This window comes from Erinaceus europaeus, chromosome 8 (assembly GCF_950295315.1).
Source record: "Erinaceus europaeus chromosome 8, mEriEur2.1, whole genome shotgun sequence".
In the NCBI taxonomy this organism is placed as follows: domain Eukaryota; kingdom Metazoa; phylum Chordata; class Mammalia; order Eulipotyphla; family Erinaceidae; genus Erinaceus; species Erinaceus europaeus.
In genome coordinates, this window is record NC_080169.1 from 67,125,803 (window position 1) to 67,150,127 (window position 24,325).

The window sequence follows — 24,325 nt, forward strand, 5'->3', positions numbered from 1 at the left end:
TATTTTTACTCTCATACAAAACTGAGGTAGACATATAGGCATAAGCATGGATGTATACTATATAAGTTATTTTAAATACACTTTATTTTCTTTATTTTATTGAATGATAGATACAGAGAAAGACAAAGGTCAGAGAACTGTTCTGCTCTACCTTTTGGAGGTCTCAGGTTCAATCCTCTAGCTATGTGAACTTAACTGGGTATGCCACCGCCCGGCCCTACAAAAGCCCTTTACCTAATCTAATATCAACGTTTTAGTCAGACTTCTGATTTATCAGACATCAGCATCAACAATGAAATGTAGGAGATCATCTTGATGTAGTTAATTTGATTCTTGAGCTATGCAGGGTAAACTGTAGATATGTAGGATCGGTGACTCATCTGTTTAATCATGTTATGATTTGAACTAAAACAGGACTAGTAAAATTCTGTAATTAAAATATTTTAAAATGTTCCGTTCATGTTTGAATATGTAAGTAATGAATAAATCACACATGCTATTGTCATTTTTAGATTTTTTACAATAATTATATCTCATCAATTTTCATATACCAAAAATTCTATTTAATTTCTTATAATAGATATTTCTTCATATAAGCAATGTCTGATACTAATTAGAAGCACAAATATTATAAATTATTTTTAAGTCAATTTTTTTTTTTGCCTCCAGGCTTATCACTGGGGCTCAGTGCCTACACTATCAGTCCACTGCTCCTGTGCCCATTTTTTTCAAGTCTTTGGATATGACAAAGAGAAACTAAGAGGATAGGGAAAGATAAGAGAGAGAAAGAGAAATATAGACACCTGTAGACCTGCTTCACTGCTTGTGAAGTGACCCGCCTGCAGGTAGAGAGCCAGGGGCTTGAACTGGGATCCTCGTGTAGATCCTTGTGCTTCATAGTATATGCACTTAACCCGATGTGCCACCTCTTGGCCCCCTCAAATAAATAATTTTAATAATTTGTATTTTTGATATTACAAACCACCAAACACATTTTTAAAATGTCATATGCTGACAAACTAAACTTTGACTATTGGAAGTAGTAAAGCTATGGATATAGAAATATATATTTCAAATTATTGTTTTCTTGTTCTTGGGAGTCATATTGCTGGATCTGAAGGTGAAAACAACCAGGGGAACTATCAAGGAATGTGGATGGCATGCAGGAGAGTTAGAATAATGATTATGCAAAAGACTTTCATGTCATAGACTGCAAGGTCCTGGGTTCAATTCCTGGCACCACCATAAACAAGTGTTGAGCAGTCCTCTGGTGCCTCTCTTTCTCTCTCTTTCTCTCTCTCTCTTCTCCCCCCTTATTCTTTTCCTTCTCCTCTTCCTCCTTCTTCTCCTCCTTTTCCTTCTCCTTCTCCTCCTCTTCTTTTTCTTCTTCTTTTTCTCCTTTGAATCTCTCTCTCTCATCAAAATAAAATATATATTTTTAAAAGAAGCTGTAGAAAGACCAGTGAAACAGTTCACTCACATAGTGTGATGCTTTGCCATGTGCACAGCCCAGGCTTGAGCCTGGCCCTCACTACATTGAAGGAAGCACTGGCATTATGGTTTCTTGCATTCTCTCTCTCTAAATAAATAAAATTGAATTTATGTTATATATACTCAGTAGATTAATATTCAGCAATCAAAAGTTGAAGTTTTATTGTTTGGGAAAAAATGAATGGAACTAGAGGTAAGTGTGCTAAGTGAAATAAGTAAAGAATGGAAGGACAACTACCAGATTGTTTGCCCATATGTAAAATAAAGATGACTAAACAAGATGAATTTGCAATAAAAGGGTAACTACACTGTCTCTCAGATGCTATAAGAACCAGGGTAGTTATTCAGAATGGGGTACAGGACTATAAAGGAGGGTATAGTGATTTTTATATATTTATTTAACTTATTTCCTTTTTGTTTCCCTTTTATTTTGATTGCTGTTGCAGTTATTATTGTTGTTGGATAGGACAGAGAGAAATGGAGAGAGGAGAAGACAGAGAGGGGGAGAGAAGGATAGACATCTGCAGACCTGCTTCACTGCTTGTGAAGCAACTCCCCTGCAGGTGGAGAGCCAGGGGCTCGAACCAGGATCCTTACTCTGGTCCTTGCGCTTTGCGCCACTTACGTTTAACCTGCTGTGCTACTGCCGACTCCTCAGGAGGGTATAGTGGTTTTTATAGAATAGGCATGGATGTAAAATTGCACCTCTGAAATCTTATGATTTTGTAAAAGATTGTTAAATCATGAATAAAGGAAATTATAGAACAATAAAAATAAAAAGCCTCAAGACTATGGGTGTTATCAGAATAGGAGGGTTAATCTGTGAGTTGTATACACATAAATAGTAATAGGTATGAAAATATACTGTTAAAATTTTATAATATAACAAAGTTAAATAAATAAAATACTTTTAAATAAATAAAATGTTACCAATGTTTAAAAATTACTTTGCCACTTCATTTACAACATACGGAGAAATAAATTTAACAAAAATAAAGGTAATTATTGAAGCTATAATCTGGTAAACCTGACTGAAGATAATTTATAGACTTTCAACTTCACATTTGAAAACCTTACTAAAAAAACAGTTAATAATAAATTTACTTACAGGCTCAACATCTAAGTATGTTCTATGTTCTTCTTCATTTGCATTTAAGCCTTCGATATCTTTCGAAATTTCAGGACTTGCATGTAGAAAATGAGGAAGTGAAATGTATACAGGCCTTCCTAAAAGCAAGTATTATGAGACAGTCAGGGACAAACTTCTTTTTACATACTAATCGGATTTTTTTCCTTGAAAAAAATAAAGGGGACTTGTGATTATGGAGTAGGAGCCCTTTCAGACTGCTCTCCTATGGGGGCAAAAAGGAAAAAAAAAAAAAAAAGCAAGGAAAAAAAACACCTGAAAAGACAACAAAACACAACGAGGATTTCTTCAGAAACTCATTAAGCCACAGCCATCAAGTTGCAGATACTACCATGATGCCATCCTGACCTCCCTGAGCAGAAAACCTCACCAAAGGTGCCCTGGAACTTCTCACCTCTGAAAACCCCAACTCCCCTGAGAAAAGATAAAAACAGGGTGGAGGTAGATAGCATAATGGTTATGCAAAGAGACTTTCATGCTTGAGGCTCCAACATCCCAATTTCAGTCCCCTGCACCACTATAAACCAGAGTTGAGCAGTGCTCTGGTAAAAAAAGAGAAAGAAAAAAAGAAAGAAAGAAAGGAAGGAAGGAAGGAAGGAAGGAAGGAAGGAAGGAAGGAAGGAAGGAAGGAAGGAAGGAAGGAAGGGGAAGGGGAAGGGGAGGGGAGGGGAGGGGAGGGGGGAGGGGAGGGGAAGGGGAAGGGGAAGGGGAGGGGGCAGGGAAGGGGAAGAGGTGGGGAGAGCAGGGGAGTAGAGGGAAGGGGTGGGGAGGGCAGGGGAGGAGAGGGAAGGGAAGGGAAGATAGAAACAGGTTGTGGGTATGGATAGATCTGCAGTTATCCATCTCCAGCAGCGAAGCAACTGAAGAAGCCAGAACTCCCACTTTCTGCACCCATGGAGAATTTTGGTCCATAATCCCAGAGAAAGAGAAATATTAGGGGAAGATGACCAGAGAGCTCTGAACTCTAATTCCATCAGAATTTAGGCATTTGGGAGTAGTAACAGGTGTATGTGTGACTTAGAAACTAAGAGAAGGCAGGATCATAGAAAAAGAGGGCAAATGGGAGTCGGGCGGTAGCACAGTGGGTTAAGTGTATGTAGTGCAAAGCACAAGGACCAGAATGAGGATCCTGATTCAAGCAGCCAGCTCCCCACCTGCAGGGGAGTCACTTCACAAGCAGTGAAGCAGGTCTGCAGGTGTCTATCTTTCTCTCCCTGTCTCTGTCTTCCCCCCCCTCTCCATTTCTCTCTGTCCTATCCAACAATGACTACATCAAGAATAACAACAGTAACTATAACAATAAAAAACAAGGGCAACAAAAGGGAATAAATAAACAAATATTAAAATAATAATTTTGAAAAGGAGTTAAACAAAGGTTACACTGTAAAGAATAATGCAATGTGTATCAAGGACTGTGATACCAAGAAATTTTACTTACCTTCTTTGCATTTGCTGATGTCTAGCACACCATAATATGTACAATTATTTGAGATTACTTTTTCTGTACAGAAACAATGGTTGTCTGGATTTTGAACTGGAGATGCAAAGGCCTTGGATGGGAGAACAAATCTATACACAGGAATTCCTTTCAGGTCAATATCACCTCCAAACACAGCATAGATTGACCTAAATACAATTAAAAAAGAATTTCAATCTAGAAACCTAAGTTACTGGAGGTATTTAGTTTTGTATTCTTGTTTTGTTTTGTTTTTGACACCTGCAGACCTGCTTCACCGCCTGTGAAGCGACTCCCCTGCAGGTGGGGAGCCAGGGGCTTGAACCAGGATCCTTATGCTGTCCTTGAGCTTTGCTCCACATGTGCTTAACCCTCTGTGCTACTGCCCGACTCCCTGGATTGTATTCTTGTTTTAACTGAGAAAAATTGTGTATGTCTGTCAGCATGTTCAATTTTTGTTTAGTTATTAGAGAAAAAAGTTTTTGTTAAATTTTTTTTATTATTATTTTTTGCCTCCAGGGTTATTGCTGGAGCTAGATGCCTGCACCACGAATTCACTGCTCCTGGAGGCTATATTTTTTATTGTTGATGTCTTTTTTTTATTTTAATTTTTCTTTTTTTTCCCTTTGTTGCCCTTGTTGTTTTATCATTGTTGTGGTTATTGTTATTGTTGTTACTAATGTCATTGTTGTTGGATAGGGCAGAGAGAAATGGAGAGAGGAGGGGAAGATAGAGAGAGGGAGAGAAAGACAGACACCTGCAGAACTGCTTCACCACTTGTGAAGCGACCACCCCTTGCAGGTGGGGAGCCGGGGGCTCAAACCAGGCTCCTTATGCCAGTCCAATCCTTGATATTGGTGCCATGTGCGCTTAACCCACTGCGCTATTGCCCGACCCTCTTTTGTGATGTTTTAATGTATAATGCAACTCAACATTTGATGAAGAGCTATTCTTACCTTTATTCCCCAAAGCTCTAAGAGCAATTTTTGCTTGTTTACCACCATATAGTACTTATAATGAAGGTATTTCTCAGTTAATTTGCTCTATAGAGTATTATATGCTCCTCAATTGTTTTAATTATTCAAAGATTAATTGAAATAAAATGTATGATTTTTATAGTCCTAGGTAGAAGGTTACTTATAATTTTAAATGTGTTCATGTGAGTGACATACATGCATACATACATGCATGCACATTATACACACATATATGTTTATGAAGTGTACACAGTATTCAAGAGCATGTGCTAGGGATCAATGCATATTTCTTCTAAATCCCAGATATGTCCTTGTAAACAGACACTACTCTCTCCAATTATACAAAGATATATTGTAAGTAATCAGAGAAATCTTTAGTCATACTTAATTTAAGACATGAAATACATGATTGACACTGTACAATCTTTAGAAATGGGCTAAGATTTTAGTCTATTAATGAGACTCCAATACTTGTGTGATGCCTAGTTTGTTTCATCAATAATAATAGAGGCAGAGGACCTTATTTTACATACTTCTCTGATAGTTGTATCATCTTCTCTAGATACCTTTAAGATTGAGAATGTTATTCTATTCTTGAACAAAATATGCTACTTGTTTAGTAAAAAAAAAAAAAAAAGAAAAAGAAAAAAGATAAAGAGTAATTCTTATTTAGGAAGAAATAATAAAGAAAATGTTTTGCATTGTATAAAACATAGTTCTACACCCTTCAATTTTAGAATTAGTATAATGGACTAGGTCATCTCTCGCTATTGGCAGATGTATACATTTTTATTATACACAAAATATTAGGATTGAGTCCTGGTACCACAAGGCAGAACCATAGAAAGCACATAGGAAACTATATTGATGCTAGAATGATGCTACAGTAACTCTCCTTTCTCTCATTAAAAAGTAATAGGGACAAAAATCCACTCAGCAGTGGCACCACGAATGGGCAAAACTCTGGGTTAATTCCCTGGTGACATAAAAGTAAATACATTCCAGGAGTCCTGCTGTAGCTCAGCAGGTTAAGCGCATGTGGTGCCAAGCTCAAGGACTGGTGTAAGGATCCCGGTTTGAGCCCCTGGCTCCCCACATGCAGGGGAGTCCCTTCACAGGCTATGAAGCCTGTCTGCAGGTGTCTGTCTTTCTCTTCCCCTCTCTGTCTTCCCCTCCTCTCTCCATTTCTCTCTGTCCTATCCAACAACGACGACATCAACAACAACAATAATAACTATGACAACAATAAGAAAAGCAACAAGGACAACAAAAGGGAAAAAAAATAAACATGTGTAAAAATAAATAAATACATGTCATACTGCCATATTTAAATCTTAAAAATAAAATCTCCCTTAGTTTTTTTTTTTTTTTTTCACTCTTTTACCAAAATAGATTACTATAAGAACTAACTTTGTGGCCTGCATCGTTTTTCCACATGTGAAAAAAAAGAAGAGTCTGACTGATAACTTTGTCTTACCTGCAAATGTCAGAGGAAAAGAATCTCAGTAGTCGGCTCTTTTCAACAAAAGGTGGAAATGAGGCTGCATCTGTTTAGAAAAAAACATGGCAGTGGCAAAGTGTTAATTACGTGTGCCTTTGAAATAATTACATATTTCTATTCCTAACAGTTGTTTCCGTAGCTTAGTGGTGATTATGTTCGCCTCACACATATTTCTATTCCAGAATACTCAGTAGAAATACTATGAAAATTTTAAATGAGTTTTTGATTCTCTTTATTTTAAAAAATTAAGGTAAGTTGTCATACTATATTTAATCAAATATTTAAAATACATATATCATTTAAACACATAGACAGTACAGAAATTAAGAAGAATCTCAAGTGCAATTTGTATTATATACTTAGAACAAATTGCAGTGTATGCTATATACATTTATACTATATAAATATTTCACATTTTTAAAAGCAACATAGTTCTAGTAGTTGTTATATCAAAACCCTATATCACACAGATATTTAATTGAATTCAATTCATGTTAAATGTTGGCAGTCCTAAAAGTAATTTTTTAAAAAGATTTACTTATTAACATGATGGTGAGAAGGGGAGATAGAACCAGAACAAAAAACAGCAGTGCAATGCTGGGGATGAATCATAACCTCCTACTTTTATTGCACCACCTCCCCGGTGGCAATAAATGAAAGTTTTAAGGCATAATGCCAAGATCATATGTTGTTAAAACAATCATTGTGTTACTTTTATTACTATGACGTTCACTTAGAACTCCTACGAGGTTGGTGTAGTTCTATTTTTTTAAATGGAGAGTTATTCATCAGTCTTAATGGTGGATGGGTATTTTTAAATAATTTATTAAATTTCATTCATGAAAAAGAATTTATATCAAGTGGCTTTCAAACATACTAAGCATACTAAAAATAGTATGTGTTGAGTTTACTGAAGTTCTTCTATGATTATGATGGATAGTACACACTGGCTAAATGAGGAAATACTTAAATAACTTCATAACTCCTCTATTTTTTTTTTTTTACCAGAGCACTGTTCAACTCTGGTTTATGGTGGACATCTCTTTGCTCTTAAAGTGAACCAAATGAGCTATAACAAATTTCTTTTCAAAACAGTGAGACCCATTATACAATGTTAACTTCTTTTATAGTAAATGCTTCAATCTTGTTACTTTATTACATTTCACTTATACTCTTGTGATAAGTGAAATATAACAAAAGACTATAGAGAACTTGATCCCAGAGAGTTGTCATTTGAATTTAGATTAAACTCCCCAGATAGGTGCTGCAACTTTCTTTACAAAACCTTAATTATTAAAGAAAAAAAAAAGCTGAAAACTCATTGTCTGATCATCATTAAAGATGAACATTTGGAAGTAGCAATAAATGTAGTGACTTAAAAAGGAAGAGAAGGCAGGAAAGAAAAAAGGGAAAATATATATAGAAATAATAGTCAATCCATATTTCTTTCCTTTTTCCTTTTCTTTCTTTCTTTCTTTCTTTCTTTCTCTCTTTCTTTCCTTCTTCCTTTCTTTCTCTCTTTCTTCCTTTCTTTCTGTCTGTCTGTCTGTCTGTCTGCCTGTCTGTCTTCTTTTTTTACAGTAGTTTTCAATAGAGGGAATGGGGACCCAGTACTCTGCTGGTGGGGATAACATGGAATTACACCCTCATACCCATTATCTAGGAATAAACCTAACAAAATAAGTTAAAAGTTTTGTAAATAAGTATTAACTCACTAATAAAAATAAAAATACTTTATCTAAATACCCAGTAATTACCATGAACAATGCCTACAAAATAGATTATATTAGCAGAATTAAAAAAAATCGATGTATATCAATATTTTCAACTTCTGTCTCTTCATTTATTAAAGAAGCCCTAAGAAAACACCTCTAAATCATGATGAAAACACACTGAAACCTTTTCTTCATTAGCCTCGTTTTCCCTAGTGCCGTAACCAAGAATCTCTCTCATAGGGATCATAGCAGAGTCCCCTGCTTGGTCCAATCTACTTTTGGCTCTAGTTGGTTTTGCTTCTATTTTCCTCTTAGAATATTTTAACTTCATGTCTGGTGTTCATGTGTTTGTATTAATATTGATTCTTCTACCTACTATTGTTAAACTTCTATAGCTTTTAATTTTAGACAGAATTAATTTTTTATCCTTACTCCATTAAAACCTTTTACTATTTAGATGCATCACAGAATATTTATTCATCTAGGTACTACAGTATTATGCTTATACAATTAATAGAGTTAACAGTTATTATGACATGTGACAGTTTATTTGCAGAAGTGGTTTACTTAGGAGGGAATTTCCTTGTCAGTCTCTATGGTTCAAAGTGCTACAAAGCAAAATCAACATTGATTTTTCTTTTAAGAGTATGTGATAAAATAAACAAGAAAACTCAAAAATTTGGAAATGTAGACACTCCATGTTTCATTAAATTAATTCGTTGTACGGATTTTTAACCAGAGCACTGCTCAGCTCTGGCTTATGGAGATGTGAGGGACTGAACCTAGCTAGGACTTAGAGCCTTAGGCATGAGAGTCTGCATAACCATTATGCTATTGCCTTCTTCCTTCATATTTCATTTTAATTCCCTACTTTTTATGTAACTTTGTATTTAATCTGTCTTCATCTTTACTATATCATTTTCCTACAGGGCAGTGCCTCAACAAGTTTGTAAACATCTGCGTTCTACCTCTGTGTCTTAGTAGTTGAAAACTCACATATGACTTTAATTACCTTGTGGTATTAGATTTCCATTGCTTTTTAAAATCTTAATTCTTAAATGAATAGACTTATGTAAACCAAAGCAAACACTCTAAATATAACTTTATACTACCTTTTTCTCTCTTATACTTAGAAAACGAATTTTCATACACTATTATATATATTTATCAGAGGGGAGCACGAATGCAGTCCCAGACTACCACAAATAATGCAGTCGAGCTTCCCACATTTGGGGGAAACTCAGGGGTCAGCACATCCAGAGTGCAATGGATAAGCCTCATCCTGGGAAAACCACCTTCATGATGATGGTATCTCCCCTGCCAAGTAAGTATCCATATACTATTTTTAAGATCATTAGTTAAGACTTTGCTGCTGTTGTTAATGTTTATAAAAGAAGCAGTAGCTTGCACTGACATCTGATGTGATGTTCTTTTCTTTCTTATTTTGACTACCTTCCTCAAAATAGATAGCTATCTTGTAACTATTGATTTTACTTCAGTCTGAACCATTACTTGGATGTAGATTTTCTTTTTTTACAATTATCTTTATTTTTCATTTGAAATTATTTGGATACAACTTACAAAAGTATGAGTAGTAACTACTACCATGTGTTGTTGTTGTTTTTTTTTTAATCCCAATTGTTGTCAGGATGGCAGTGCATTAAATAAAATTTGGGAAGGTAAATAGTTCCTTAGTAGTGCAATAAAGTTTTAATATTCACAAATTCCATCACATTAAATATACCTTAACTATATTTATGTATGAATAGAGATTTCAGATTGTTCTGTAGATATATAAAGATAGGTAAATATGTACCAAACTTTAGGACAATGTAGGCATGTGGATTTTTGGAAGTAAGGAAGTGAATTTGTTCTGATTATTGCCACAAAACCAAATGTTCTTACCTGTACCATTAATCATGTCACAATAGCTTGGCCAATAGGAGAGATTCCTTAAGAATAATAATAAAAAAAAAAAGAAAACATTGTCATTTCAAAAGCACCTTTCTCCCACTACTTTGAGTCAATACCTCCACTAGAATAAACACTATATGTGACAAGTGTTAAATTTAAGAAATGTTCTAAGTCATTTAAAGCTTTCATTCTACTGAGATAAATTGTCTATTACCAAAGTGGCCAGATTATACAACAATAACATCTTAATGTTAACTAGAAACAACTCAGGAAAGACTCCTCCCAGAAAAGAAAATTAAATACCTAGAAATATAGATATCTACTTAGGGAAATATTTATTTTCATTATAAAAATTAAATTTTCATTGAATGTTCAAAGAAAAGATAGCAGATGATGGCTCAACAGAAATTAGAAACTTGTAGATAATTGGTTTATAATTTATCTTCTATTACTGCTTATCTGAACTGGCCTTAAAGTAAGACAGAGTTTATTAAATTATACTTGATTATCTAAATAAGGCATATGAGCATGAATTTGAAAGTAATAAAGCAATGGTAACATCTATTTTTCCAATTCACCAGCCACATTTTGGTGATGAAAAAAAAAAGTTTTTCGCAGTCCTAATAATTCATTAAGTAAGACTCCAACACAAACTACTGTTTCTTTTCTTAAACACAAAACTTTTTTTTTTTTTTTTTTTAACCAGAGCACTGATCAGCTCAGGCTTATGGTGGTGCAGGGGGGATTGAACCTGGGACTTTGGAGCCTCAGGCATAAGGGTTTCTTTGCATAACCATTATGCTATCTACCCCTCACCCAACACAAAACTTTAATCATGCTCTGTCATGTCTTGATTCATTAAATTGACCTTATAACCCTGACATGAAACTCTTACTCCAACTAGGAACCCTAACATCCCTCCTCAAGATCTCCATTACATCTTGAAAAAGAAGAAATGGCCATGTTCTTGAAGTATAGTGATATGATTTCCCACAAAATTAGCATTTAGAAGTCTTTCTTTTTTTTTTTTCTGCCTCCAGGGTTATCACTGGGGCTTGGTGCCAGCATTAAGAGTCCACTGCTCCCTGTAGCCATCTTTCTTTCTTTCTTTCTTTCTTTCTTTCTTTCTTTCTTTCTTTCTTTCTTTCTTTCCTTCTTCCTTCTTTCTTTCTTCCTTTCTTCCTTTTCTTTCTTTCTTTCTTTCTTTCTTTCTTTCTTTCTTTCTTTCTTTCTTTCTTTCTTTATTTCTTCTTCCTTTCTCTCTTTCTTTATTTCTTTTCTTTATATTTTGTTTTGATAGGGCAGAGAGAAATTGAGAGGGGATGGGAGATATATATAGGCAGGGTGAAAGACAGAAAGCTGCAGACCTGCCTCACCACTCATGAAGTGTTCCTGATATAGGTGGGGAGTGGGGCCCCTCAAACCCAGGTCCATAGTACTATGAGTGCTTAACTGGGTACATCATCACCCAACTCCAAAATATTTGTTTTTTCTTGCACAGATTATTCAAATAAAATTACTATAAAGAAAGAAAAAGTGCTATATAATCAAATTTAACTTTTTTGTGCAATTTTAAGTGCAAGGAAATGGTTATTTAATTTAAAAAACTCCATCCTATTTCTATTACTTCATTTAAAAAAATTAGCTCTTCCAGCACACATTTATGTGTTACTGAGTATATATGTATTTCTTTCTTTTCTTTTCTTCTTCTTTTTTTTTTTTTTTTTTGTTTAAGATGGAGACAGAGAGTAGAAAGAAAGTAACAGACCACAGCACCAAAATTTCCATCAGTAAGGTGGAGACCAGGCTCAAACTTGGGTTATACAACATGGCAAATCAACACACTATTCAAGTGAGCTATCTTACTGGCTCCTGGCACACATTTATTAACTTTAAGGAGAAGAAAAAACTTTCTCTCCTGATGTTTACTAGAGTTCTTCCTATTTTATACTTATGATAAGTTATATAATCTGTGTGCGAACAGGTGAGAACTAGGCAAAGGAAATGATGACTATGAAGATTCCACACCGTACGCTTCAAAGTATGTATGTCATTCGTCATGTCATTCATTTTCCCCTGCCTTCAATTTTCCTTTTTTTCACCAGAGCATTAATTGGCTCTGGCTATTTATTATTGATGGTGTTTCTGGGGATTTTACCTAGATCTTGAAGCCTCAGGCATGAAGGTCTTTTGCATAATCATTATGCTATCTCCCCACCAGTTATTTACTTTCAAGTTAAATATATGCATTTTAGAACTGTACTTGAAGTACCAGTTTTAATTATGCATCTATACAGGTTTAAATAGTCTGACTTAGCAATATTAAATGACATTTCAAGATTTTTTTAAGAAGGTAGTCTTTAAATCAGATACTGGCATGAAAAATTTCTACTTGATAATCCCAACTAAAATAAAGAAACAATGAAAACCATTTTTCTATCTGCTAGATGATCAGTTTATATAAAGATTTCCTTCCTTTTCATCTGTGGTTAACTAATTTCATGAGGGTTTATATAATGCTGATTAAACAGGAGAGATGGTAATAGTACCTTTGGATTAAAAATTAAAAACCTTCATAAAAGTAAACCTAACCTCCAAATAAGACTAATAGTCAGCAGCTATGATTTGTGGTGACCAGTTGTCACAATTAAAGGCAGGGGTATCCAGAAATGAGATAAAAGCAGTTGCCATACTAGTTGCTAAGCAAATAAATACCACTTCTGTCTTATCTTAGCCTCATAACATGCACTTTGCCTGGATACTTACTTTTTACCTTTGTATGTGTCAATAATGGCAACATTGCTTATGTTGTCTTTTCCACTGTGAACTGTATAAACTCCATCAAATGTATTGTTGTACTGAAAAGATATGTACAAACACAAAATTACTACTAGAACAAGCCATATGTTTAAGTTGCAAAATATAGCCATCTTTGCATTTGTTGAACACCAGTTATTCATAATTATTTTAAGTGAATTGAGACATTTACAACTATATTTTCAAATCACTAGCATTTAACTTCTTTTTTTTTAAGTAAAATATGAAAATTAACAAGAAAATCTAACAAGGTGACTACGACTTAGCAGCTCCTCTATGACTGTCTATGAACTCAGGGCAACCAAAGTTGCAGAGAAATGGTTTAACTGATCTAAAGAATAGAGGAAGAAAAATCCTTGAAGATCAGAAAACACAAAAACAGCACATAGAACTCAAGAAAAGAAAAAAAAATACATAAGCAGAACTAAAAACCTCAACAGTTGAACAAAGTAAGAAGGAAAAAAAAAGGCGACAGGTACAAATACCTAGCACCCTTGCACAAAAATAAATAAATAAATAAATAAATAAATAAATAAATAAATAAATGCATACTGAAAACATGAGAGACTCTTTGAACTCTCAACAAAACTAAACGTGGGTTCACACATTGCCAGAACTCATACAAAACAGCCCACTGAATTCCATCTGGTCTGTTGACTCCACTTCCTCCAGTTTCCTCCATGTTTCTGCCCAAGGCCTGAAGCCATATCCTTCTCTGATCCTGATCCACACTTGAGCCCTATAACTCTTTATGAGCACTCCCTTGAGCACTTACCACTTCCTTGAGTACTCTTCCAGCTAGGGCTGCCCCTCAAGCAAAAGTTCCTATTCACAGCCTGTTAGGATCTGTTCCTATGCACTGGGCCGAACCACACACAGAGGGGTCCTTCTCAACAACATGTACCCTCTAGAACCAGTGTGGGACTCACTACCATGTCCCAGGGCCTGCTGCCCAGTTCAGACTCCCCCTGGATAGTTGGTCCCAGTCCAGAGCCTGTGTAGAATCTATTCATCCACAATGGGGCCTGCTGCCCAGGTAGAGTTCCCCTGGATTGCTTATCCTACCTGATATTCAGTGGGATGTGTTTCCCTGTGCTGAGGCTTGCCTCCCAGATAGGGCAGCCTCTTGTATGTACACCATTGTCTACAATCCATGTGAGATATCCTCATTGCTGGAACTTGCTGCCATAGCATGGGCATTCAAGCACTTGCTTTTACTCCTACCTTCAGGCCATCTTTTTTTTTTTTTTCTTTTCTTTTTTTCTTTTTTTTTACAACTCAGCTCTAGCTAATGATGGTGAGGTGGTGCAAGGGAATGAACCTGGGACTTTGGACCCTCAGGCATGAGAGTCTCTTTTGTATAACTATTATGCTGTCTACTCTGCCCTCCCATCAGGTTTACAGTTGGAAATCAGCTTCTGATAAAGGCCCTAATCCTAGCACAAGCTCACCACAAATGTTCTGTACCAACCCTATGGGACACATCTCACTCAGGTATCCCATAAAGACTACCCTAGGTCGGGCAAACCTCTGTGTACTACCCCAGCCATCCCAAACTAACCATTCATGACTGTGTCTTCTGTATAACCTGATAAACATGCTGGCATTAGAAACAATGGGGAGACAGAAGAAATCAATCCCACAGACAAATCAACATAAAAACACAGAATAAAACCAATAAACCAGAGACAATCAAAACATTTTGAGGTAGATCCTGAAAAAATTATTTCACATGTATGGCAATATAATGAAAGTTATGAAAGAAAGTGCCTATGGAAATGGAAAACCAACAGGTAAGAATCTCAGAGAGAATAGGAGCCAAAACAAAAAATAAATAAATAAAGTAAAGAATTAAATATCAAATTATATGAATTAGTAGCTGCATTAACTTACATAAATATCACAATATCTGAACAACAACAATAACAAAAAAATACATAAGCAGAACTAAAAAACTCAACAGCTGAACAAAGTAATTCACTAAAGAAACTAAAAGCTACAACAGCTGAACACAAAGCTATAATAGTGATCAATTGTAAGGATACAATCACTCATCTAAGGTACAAATTTTAAGAACTTAAAAGCAGAACAACAGAAACAGAAGGAAAAAATCTGAAGATGAAACAAGAGAAACTATGAAAAGATTTACAAAAGGAATTAAGAAACAATAAAAACAAAACCAGTGACACATGTGACAACTTAGAGGAACAACAAACATTAAAATCATCAGCCTCACAAAAAGTGAAAGAAGAAGGAGGAGGAGAAGCTGCAGCAGCAGCAATAGAAGAACATATAATGGATGAAATAATTACTGAGGAGCCCCCCCCAAAATAAATAAATACAGGGAAAGATATAAAGATACAGGAAGCTCAGAGAATATCAGATAGGCTTGATCTAGAGGTTCATACACCAAGACAAATCATATGTAATCTGACAAAGATCAAAAACAAAGAAAAGCTATGAAAGCAGCAAGAGAAAAAAAAAAAACAGAGAATAACATACAAAGATAGGAGCTAGGAGGAGTGGGAGAGGAAGAGAAGAAAGAGGGGAGGGGGAGCGGGAGGGGAAGGAATAGGAATGTTTCAAATAGGGGGTCTGGAGGTAGCACAGCAGATTAAGCACACTTGGAGCAAAGCACAAGGACCAGCCTAAGGATCACAGTTGGAGCCCCCGCTCCCCACCTACACAGGAGTCCCTTCACAAGTGGTGAAGCAGGGCTGCAGGTGTCTATCTTTCTCTCCCCCTCTTTGTCTTCCCCTCCTCTCTCCATTTCTTTCTGTCTTATCCAACAGCAATGACAACAATAGTAATAAGGAAAACAACAAGGGTAACAAGAAGGGAAACAAAAATGGGAAAAATGGCCTCCAGGAGCAGTGGATTCCTAGTGTAGGCACCAAGCCTCAAATATGACCCCGGAGGCAAAAAAAAAAAAACTTCAAATAAACAAAAATGAGACAAGAGCTATCAGAATATTTGTTACACAGCTAAAGTGTACTAAGAAGGAAATTCATAACCATATAGGCACATATTAAGAAACAATAAAAACCTCAAATAAATAACCTGACTTAACATTTGAAGGAGCTAGAAAAAGAAGAATAAAAGAAACCCAAAGCAAACAAGAGTGAAATAACAAATTCAAAGCAGAAACCAACAACACTAAAAATTAATAATATTGTATTATATTAAATAATAAATTTAAATTACTTTAAAATCAAATCCAAACTCAAATAATTCTTATAAATTTAAATAAGTAAATTCCCAAGTGGAAAGAATTAAAAATAAATTACATGTATATTCCCAGATAAAACATATTTCAGTAGAACATTACAAATAGCCAATATTGCTGTGTTTTACCAATTAAAATATAATAATATCACCATTCATATTTGGTACTCACAGGATAAAACACACCAATTGTGGTAGGAATAGGGTATGGAACCAAACTCAGGAATGGATCCTTATAACCCCATAGCAGTTCTTTCACAGTTCTGTTTTGGAACATGGCTGATTTTGACTTTTTGATGAGTGAATTGAGTAATACTTGAACAAATGCATTTGGATAGAGGTGAGGAGCAGCCTGCCAAAAATCAGATACACTAGTTGCAGTATTAGATAAAGAAAACAAGTGGATAAAATACTAATAAAAATTTTAACTACTTAAAAATTATAGCCAAATCTTTCCAGAACCAAATGTGTAGTCGGTTTAATTCTCAGGGCCCGGGGGAAAACTTTTCTTTGATTCAGAGCTTTCCAGAAGAAGATATTGTAAGTTAATGAATAACTTTATTTAAATATGTATTTAATTTCATTAAAGAGGGAGCAACTTAAACACTGCTTAGTGCTGGCACATGGAGTTACCTGGGATTGAAGCTGAGACCTCTTGAGCCTTAGAGAGGAAGGTTTATTGTACTACCACTACATTATATTACAAGATCAATGAAAATTTTTAGATAATGCATTTGAAGTGATCTTCTGATAGCTTTGATTATATGATTTTTTAATCTTTCCAAAAAAATGTTAACTTCATTCAAAATAATGACATCAAAAACTTTTATAAGGATGGCAATCACTAAAGATAGTTTAATTTTGAACAGTTAATTATTGTGAGTCCTAGAGTAATTTAAAACTAACAAATGTGTTGTCTACTCACTGCTACAGCTAGATTGAGAACAGTGAACATGTCATCCTCTGTTCCAACTGATAGTGAAGGTTCAAAGATGGCTCCATTAGGCTGCACGAATGAGACCGTGTTGCTCTCAGTGTCATGGGTTATATTTTCTTTGGCTAAATAACGAACCCTGAAAATAGAAATACAGAAAATTCAGAATAATTGTCTCAAGAGAACATTAGGTCTCAAATAAAATTTATTTGTTTACAAAACAAATATTCTTGAGTACCTAAGATATAGCATAAAGAATACTAAACAACTAGGTAAAAATAATAAATGAGCAAATGCTGGATCTTTATTAAATTAAACAGAGAGCCTTAAAAGTTTTCAAAAAGAAGCAAATCAGAATAGCAGAAGAGAAATAAGATATGTTACTATGGGGATTGATATAGAATGCTCGGAAAGAACAGATAAAAATCATGATTTGAATGGTCATGATGGCAGGTCAAGACCCATATTGCTAACAATTTCCATTAAGTGAACTGAATAACAAATAGAAGTTTAGTGAGGTAAAATAGGGTAGAAAGTAGTGTAAGAAATAATGTTTTCAGATATGCAATAAACGAAAGTAGGGAGAGTGCTGAGAAAGAAGGTCATTGAAGTAAGCAAGATCCAAAATATGGAAGATTCCATCTTTACTCAAAGGTTTAGTCCTTATCTTAAGAGTAAGGAGGAGATAGTAAAGAAAAACTAAAGCAGGAGATACTGAGGGCATATTTTAAATTTAGAAAAAGCATTCAACGTCTTCTCCCATATTTTATTACTATAGTAAGAATTAAATTAACAAACAGAATCTTATTTTCATGTTTAAGGTCTTATAAACCAATTCTTCTTGCTCATCTGTTCATCCATATGTTCAATACTTATTCTAAACTTCTAGATATTTTTTAAATACTTACTTATTTATTCCTTTTTTGCCCTTCTTGTTTTATTGTTGTAACTGATGTCATTATTGTTGGATAGAACAGAGAGAAATGGAGAAAGGAGGGGAAGACAGAGGGGGGAGAAAGAGAGACACCTGCAGACCTGCTTCACAACTTGTTAAGCAATTCCCCTGCAGGTGGGGAGCTGGGGGCTCGAACCTAAACTTCTAGATCTAACATGCTAGACTACAATGTACTAACTGCCTTTTAGGAATGTGTTGAAGAGTAATTATTATGGATAAAAACTTTTTTTTAGATACTAAGAAAAGATACATATACAAAACAAGACATAAGTCATCCATTTAATATATCTGAATGTCTACTATGTGAAATAAAGACTTAAAAAGTATGGGACATAGATCTAAAGGTATGCAGAGGTCACATAAGCTCCTAAACTGAATATTGGCCCCAGACCAAATCAAATCGATGGAGATTATAGTCAACAATACCCATTTCCCATATTAGGGAGTTACTCTCATCCCTGTTCCAGCTTTCTGTCCCTTTTCCAGCCATGACATCATCTCCCCAGACAATAACTTGCATCCACCTACATATCAGATTTCAGGCTCAGGGAGAAAAAAAAAAACAAAAAAACAAGTATAGCCACAGACCCTTTGGAATATAACTAAAATATGCCTACTAGCTATCTACAAAATGGAGGACTCCCCCCCCCCCCAACTCTTCATCTGCACTATTCCAGATGTTAGGTCCATGATTGGTCAACAATTTGTTTGGCTTTGTATGTTAACTCTCTTGTCAACCACCAGGTTCCAGATGCTAGCATGATGCCAACCAGACTTCCCTGGACAGACAACCCCACCAATATGTCCTGGAGCTCCTCTTCCTCAAAGCCCTACCCTACTAGGGAAAGAGTGAGGAAGGCTGGGAGTATGGATTGACCAGTCAACACCCATCTTCAGTGGGGAAGCAATTACAGAAGCCAAACCTTCCACCTTTGCCTGCCACAATGACCCTGGGTCCATACTCCCAGAGGGATAAAGAATAGGAAAGCTCTCAGGGCAGGGGATGGGATATGGAGTTGGGGTGGTGGGAATTGTGTGGAGTTGTACCCCTCTTATCCTATGGTTTTGTCAGTCTCCTTTTTATAAATAAAAAAGTATGGGACTACAATGTGAAAACATTATCTCAGGTATAAAAATTTGGATTATATATATATAATAAAGACTATGAATGTTTTATATACCCAAGCACAATGTTTGATACATTGTGAGTTCCCAGTAGTTTTTGAGTGAATAGAATATATATACTTAAAAAAAAATTGTTATCACTCATGAAGGTATTTTTCAGTATAATTTCTTCAACATTTAACTATATTTTCAGCGGGAACACTTTAAACTTATGTAAAAGTCTGAAATAGTACCAATAATTTATTACTACTCGATTGCTAGTTTCCTCTGATAGTTGTACTTTAAAAGTAGATTGCATATTATTAACATTTTAAATTGAAGTACTTTAATTTCAGAAACATTTGTGCATATGCAATTAAAATTGTGAAAGCCCAAATTCTAGAATCTAAACTGTACTTACAATGTAATACCAGTAGATGGTACTAGTTTCTTTCCACCCTAAAATCCCTAATCTCATCTGTTCTTAGACTTTTGTTTACTGTTCCTTATCAGTATCTTGACTTTGTATCTTGTCATCCTGCAGCCACCAAGTTGCAGGTGCTATCATGATTCCATCCTGACTTCCCTGGGCAGATGACCTCACCAATGTGTCTTGGAACTTCACTACTTCAGAGCTCTACCTCACTGGGAAAGAATAGAAAAAGTCTGGGGGTATGGATCAACCTGCCAACGCTTATATACAGCAGAAAAAATCAATTACAGAAGCTAGAACTCCCACCTTTTGCACCCCAAAAACAATGTCTATGTTTTTAATGAAACATAGACATAATATTGAGTCCATTCTTTTATTAGTGAAAGCCAGTGAATAATACTTTATTCTTAGCATCTTTAACTTATCTCTAAGAGGTATGAGGTAGGCAGGTTAGATGAAATAAATGCGTATGGCAAGGAAGTGGGGAGAAGGAGTTGTGGAGAAGAGAAACTGGATTTGCAATTAAAGTTTATGAGCAATAAACTTCTGTTAATATAATAGTGTTAAATAGATTTCTGACCAACTAAGGGTCATCTTGTCATATTAGTGGAAACCAGTAGTTTTTGTCTTCTCAGATGAATAATGGAAAAATAACTAATTATTAATTAATTTATGTCTGTACTGAGGCAAACCTGCTCCCTATATATTATACTTTAAATTCAGCTAAAATCCAAAGCACAAGAAGCTGTTTCTCTTCAAACAGTACCACACATGTATTTAGCTGATAATTGCTAAGACAATTTCAAAGAAACTTAGACTGTCAAGATATGACATGGTCAAAACACGAACTTTCATGGATTGAAATCTTGAAAAATTATAATTTATCTCTACCTCACTGAAACCTCAATTCTTTCAAAGTATCCCAGATTCAACATAAATATCAAGTTGTTTTGCATTAAAATAAGTGCGAAGTAGAAAACTTGGTCAAAATCTAGGTAAAATTCTTTCAATTTTTAAAGTCTTATTGAATCTTATACACTGATTTTTACACATACACACACACACACACACACACACACACACAAAATGAGTGGCTATGTTTTCTTTTAAAAAATGGCTTCAACTTAAGGATTTCTCTCTCTCTAATATATATAGTGAATTGCTATTGATCTATAAAACTATAATATAAAAGGGGTGTAACTTTATACTGTTCCTACCACCAGAGTTTTGGATCCCCAATCACTCCATTGCAAGCTACTGCAGTTCTTCCAAGGTTGCAGATATGAGTCACCTATTATTTCCACTGCCATCTGTCTATATTTGTATATATTTGACCTTTTTTTCCCCCATCTTCTCTATTTTTTTTCAAGTCATGCATACCTATTATTAAATCCAGATACCCCTCCCTTTTTCCTCCACTCTGGTTCCTGGTGGAGTTGGAGTTCAGAGACCTCTAGCATGCCTCTCCCACTGAGAACTATAATTATAAAATATACATTTAGTTTTAGAATTTTATAATTCTGGTTTTTAAAATCCTGATAATTTTTTCTATTCAACATGCTTATTTAAGAATTGATGAGGCTATATACTGCATATGTGAAAAACCTGTAACTTCTTAAGTATACAACAGTTATTTGATGCTGTTAGGCTTGTAATATTTATTCTTTATAAGTACTAATAGGGTTCTATAGAGACAAAAGACCCAAATATTTAAATATATATTACTAAAAATAAAGTTCACTTCTTATAATTTTATCTTACTTACTCAATTTTTGGATAGTAACTCTCAGAGAGTAACTGAAAGAGAAGAGAGAATAAAAGAGGAAGAGAGAAAGACATATGCAGCACTATTTCACTGTTCCTGAAGTTTTCCCTTTTCAGGTATAGATCAGGGAGTTGAACCTGGGTCCTCGTGCATTGTAGCATGTGTGCTTACCACCAAATGGACCTCTAAAAAAGTTCATTTTTACTCAATAAAGTGAAAACCCTTTTCTTTTATCTTTTTTTGACAAATAGTCAAGGTAAGAAAGATGCTTATTTGTGGGGACTGACTCACCTGTATGTGTAAGGACCTCTTTGTTTAACCTTAATTTTGCTGCTGTTTACCACCACTTCCTGTGGATTTAGCACATCAAAGATCCAAAACTGTCTGTAAACTTCTGTGCCTGTTTTAACCCAGTTTTGAAAAGCAATTGTACCTTCTTCAAGAACAACTTCCTAAAAAAAAAATAATAATAAAATAAAATGTATGTTATTTCTTTGTAGTAAACATGGAAACTTCAGAAAGTTAAAACTATTAGATATTCAGTGAAAGGAACAAGCTCAAACACCTTGTTTAAAAAGAATCTCTAACTTTGACATGCACTTGCAACATAGTGTTTTTCACAAATTGTTGTAATAGTCACCTTTTACAGAGTGAATCAATGTGTAATATTGTAGACATGCCTGTGGATTTTAAGGCCAACCACTGGCAAAATTTTTAATGACCCTAGGCAATATTGCAAAATTCAGTAACATAATTTATTAAGCAAACTGCATTAAACATGTTTCAAAATTTTCTTATCAAGTTGAACATGAATTTTTCTTCTTACTTCATTTTGTTGGATTGAAGAGGCAAAACACAGAGAGAAAAAAATCTAGTGATATTGTAATCTTTCTACTTGGAAAGTTAACACTGATTATTTAAGGTTATAAAGATAAGAAAATAAATGCTATTAGAAGAAAACCACTCCCCTTCAAAGTCCTATTGATAATGGACTCCCTTACTTTCCATACAAACACTAATTCATTAGTGTCTGTTTCAAAAAATGACAAAAGGCTAACTCATTATAACTTCTTTTTAGAAAGAAAAAGAAAATGTCTATTGTTAAAGAAAACAATGACATAAGGATTTGTTCTTTAGGGGTAGCATGTAATGGGGTGGGCAGGGCATTAAACTTTGGTGGTGGATGGTGTCTTATTATAACCCTGTAATTCTATAATCCTATAAAGCACTATTAAATCATTCATAAAATTTAAAGAAGGATTTATCCCCTTATTATTTTGTAGAACTCATAAAAATCAATGACGCTTGCAGTGAAGGTAGAGAAATAGAAAAATATGAATGACAGAAATGGAAAACTCTATTTTAGAAATGTTCCCTTGCTTTAGGAGCTGTGATATCAAGTGGAAAGTTCCCAGCTCCCTAAGGATCATTTTCATTATCTGTAATATAAGGGAGCTATTATAATTGCTTTTTCAGTTTCCTTCCATAGCTTCCTATCTCTAAGACAGGAGTCTATGAAGCCAGATAAATAGTGGCAGTAGCAAACAAAAATAATTTTGTAGTAGACAGTATAACTAACTCAGTACCATGGGAAGAATGCTCAGGGTGGAAAGTTCCAGCTTACCTTAATGTACTAGGGGGAAAGGGGAAGAAGAAGAGGAAGAGAGTTTTGCAGAAAAATGCCCTTAAGTAAAGGAACAATGTGACCTTTGTGTTTCCTTTACCTAGAAGCATCAATTCACAGAATGATAGATTAGAAAAGGATACTGGCATTGTCACAATTTCTAATAGAGCATGCAGGTTCTGAGAGCCAACCTCTAAGAATCTAGGGAAATAGAATCAGGATGGGATTCCTAATCCTTGACCCTTAGATTAGTCCTCTTTTGCAACATGCTATTGCAGTTATTTGCTTGTTTATTTATTTGTTTATTTAAATTTTATCACACTCTGCACTTAGTTAGGAGAAGGTAAATTAGTTTTTGTGTCTTCAGGACATTTTACTTATTGCTTAATGTAGAGAATAGGAGAATTCCTTAGAGAAAACTAGAGTGCAAAGTTAAAATGGCATTACAAAACATTGTGTTGTTGCAATCCATTTACACTGAGTACATTAGAGGTGCCAAAATGGTAGTATATTTAAAATTTCTTATTTCCATCCTCACAAGTCTAATTTAGGACAAAACTGCATACGGTGGTGAAAGTATTAAGGCTCTTATTTTAAGTGTAATGGTATTTGATGATTGTGCTGAAACTGAAATCTGGAAGCTAAAAGCTAAGTTAATTTGATCATTTCAAGAGATTTTTGTAGGAAAAACATGCAAACAGATGCGCATTTACATTATAGCTCTCACAGAGAAACAGAATAATGCAATATAAATTATCATGTACTGTTTGACACTTATTTAATCAACTCTAAATGAATGGAATTCAACAAGTCTTAGAATTGAGAAGGAACTATAATAGAATGTACTAGGTAGAACAGAAAACCTTCCTAACATTAATGCATGTGTATTTAGTATCAAAAAACATTAAAAGTGTATCATATTTTCTTCTAAAAGAAATGGATTGCTTTGCCTTATTTGATCATCTGGAGACACTTTTTAGCATTGGAAACTGAGATTCAAAGAGTAGAATTAAACAAACAATTTAACAGTATTAGGACAATCTGGACCTATTCATTATTTTTTTTTTTTGAGTGTGTCTTAAAGCAAATGAATCTCTAATTCAGTGTCATATGAAAATTTAGCAGCAACATATAATGGATAATTCAGACCTAAATATTTTCATTCCAAACGTGTGGTTTTCATAGCAGTATGACTTAATAAAGGAGAATATTGAATAAGTCAAAATAGAAACATATTTCTTCAGATTCTAACTCTAACTATATAGAC

The 24,325-nt window shown here is 34.7% G+C and overlaps 1 protein-coding gene and 1 non-coding gene across 6 annotated transcripts in view; both read right to left on the reverse strand.

Moving 5' to 3' along the window:
* The window catches only part of CD36 (CD36 molecule), a 106,745-nt gene that overhangs the window by 6,392 nt on the left and 76,028 nt on the right, over positions 1-24,325 (reverse strand). For all 5 annotated transcript variants that reach the window (XM_060196333.1, XM_060196331.1, XM_060196328.1 and 2 more), the window contains 8 exons: positions 21,726-21,886; positions 17,169-17,316; positions 16,416-16,595; positions 12,968-13,059; positions 10,193-10,239; positions 6,549-6,618; positions 4,077-4,264; positions 2,600-2,718 (listed from right to left, as the gene is read on the reverse strand). In XM_060196333.1, coding sequence (XP_060052316.1) covers positions 2,600-2,718; positions 4,077-4,264; positions 6,549-6,618; positions 10,193-10,239; positions 12,968-13,059; positions 16,416-16,595; positions 17,169-17,316; positions 21,726-21,886 — 1,005 coding nt within the window. The remainder of the gene's footprint in view (positions 1-2,599; positions 2,719-4,076; positions 4,265-6,548; positions 6,619-10,192; positions 10,240-12,967; positions 13,060-16,415; positions 16,596-17,168; positions 17,317-21,725; positions 21,887-24,325) is intronic.
* Positions 9,457-9,619, reverse strand: LOC132540111 (U1 spliceosomal RNA). The gene has a single exon (XR_009551370.1). It is a non-coding gene; the product is annotated as a U1 spliceosomal RNA (small nuclear RNA).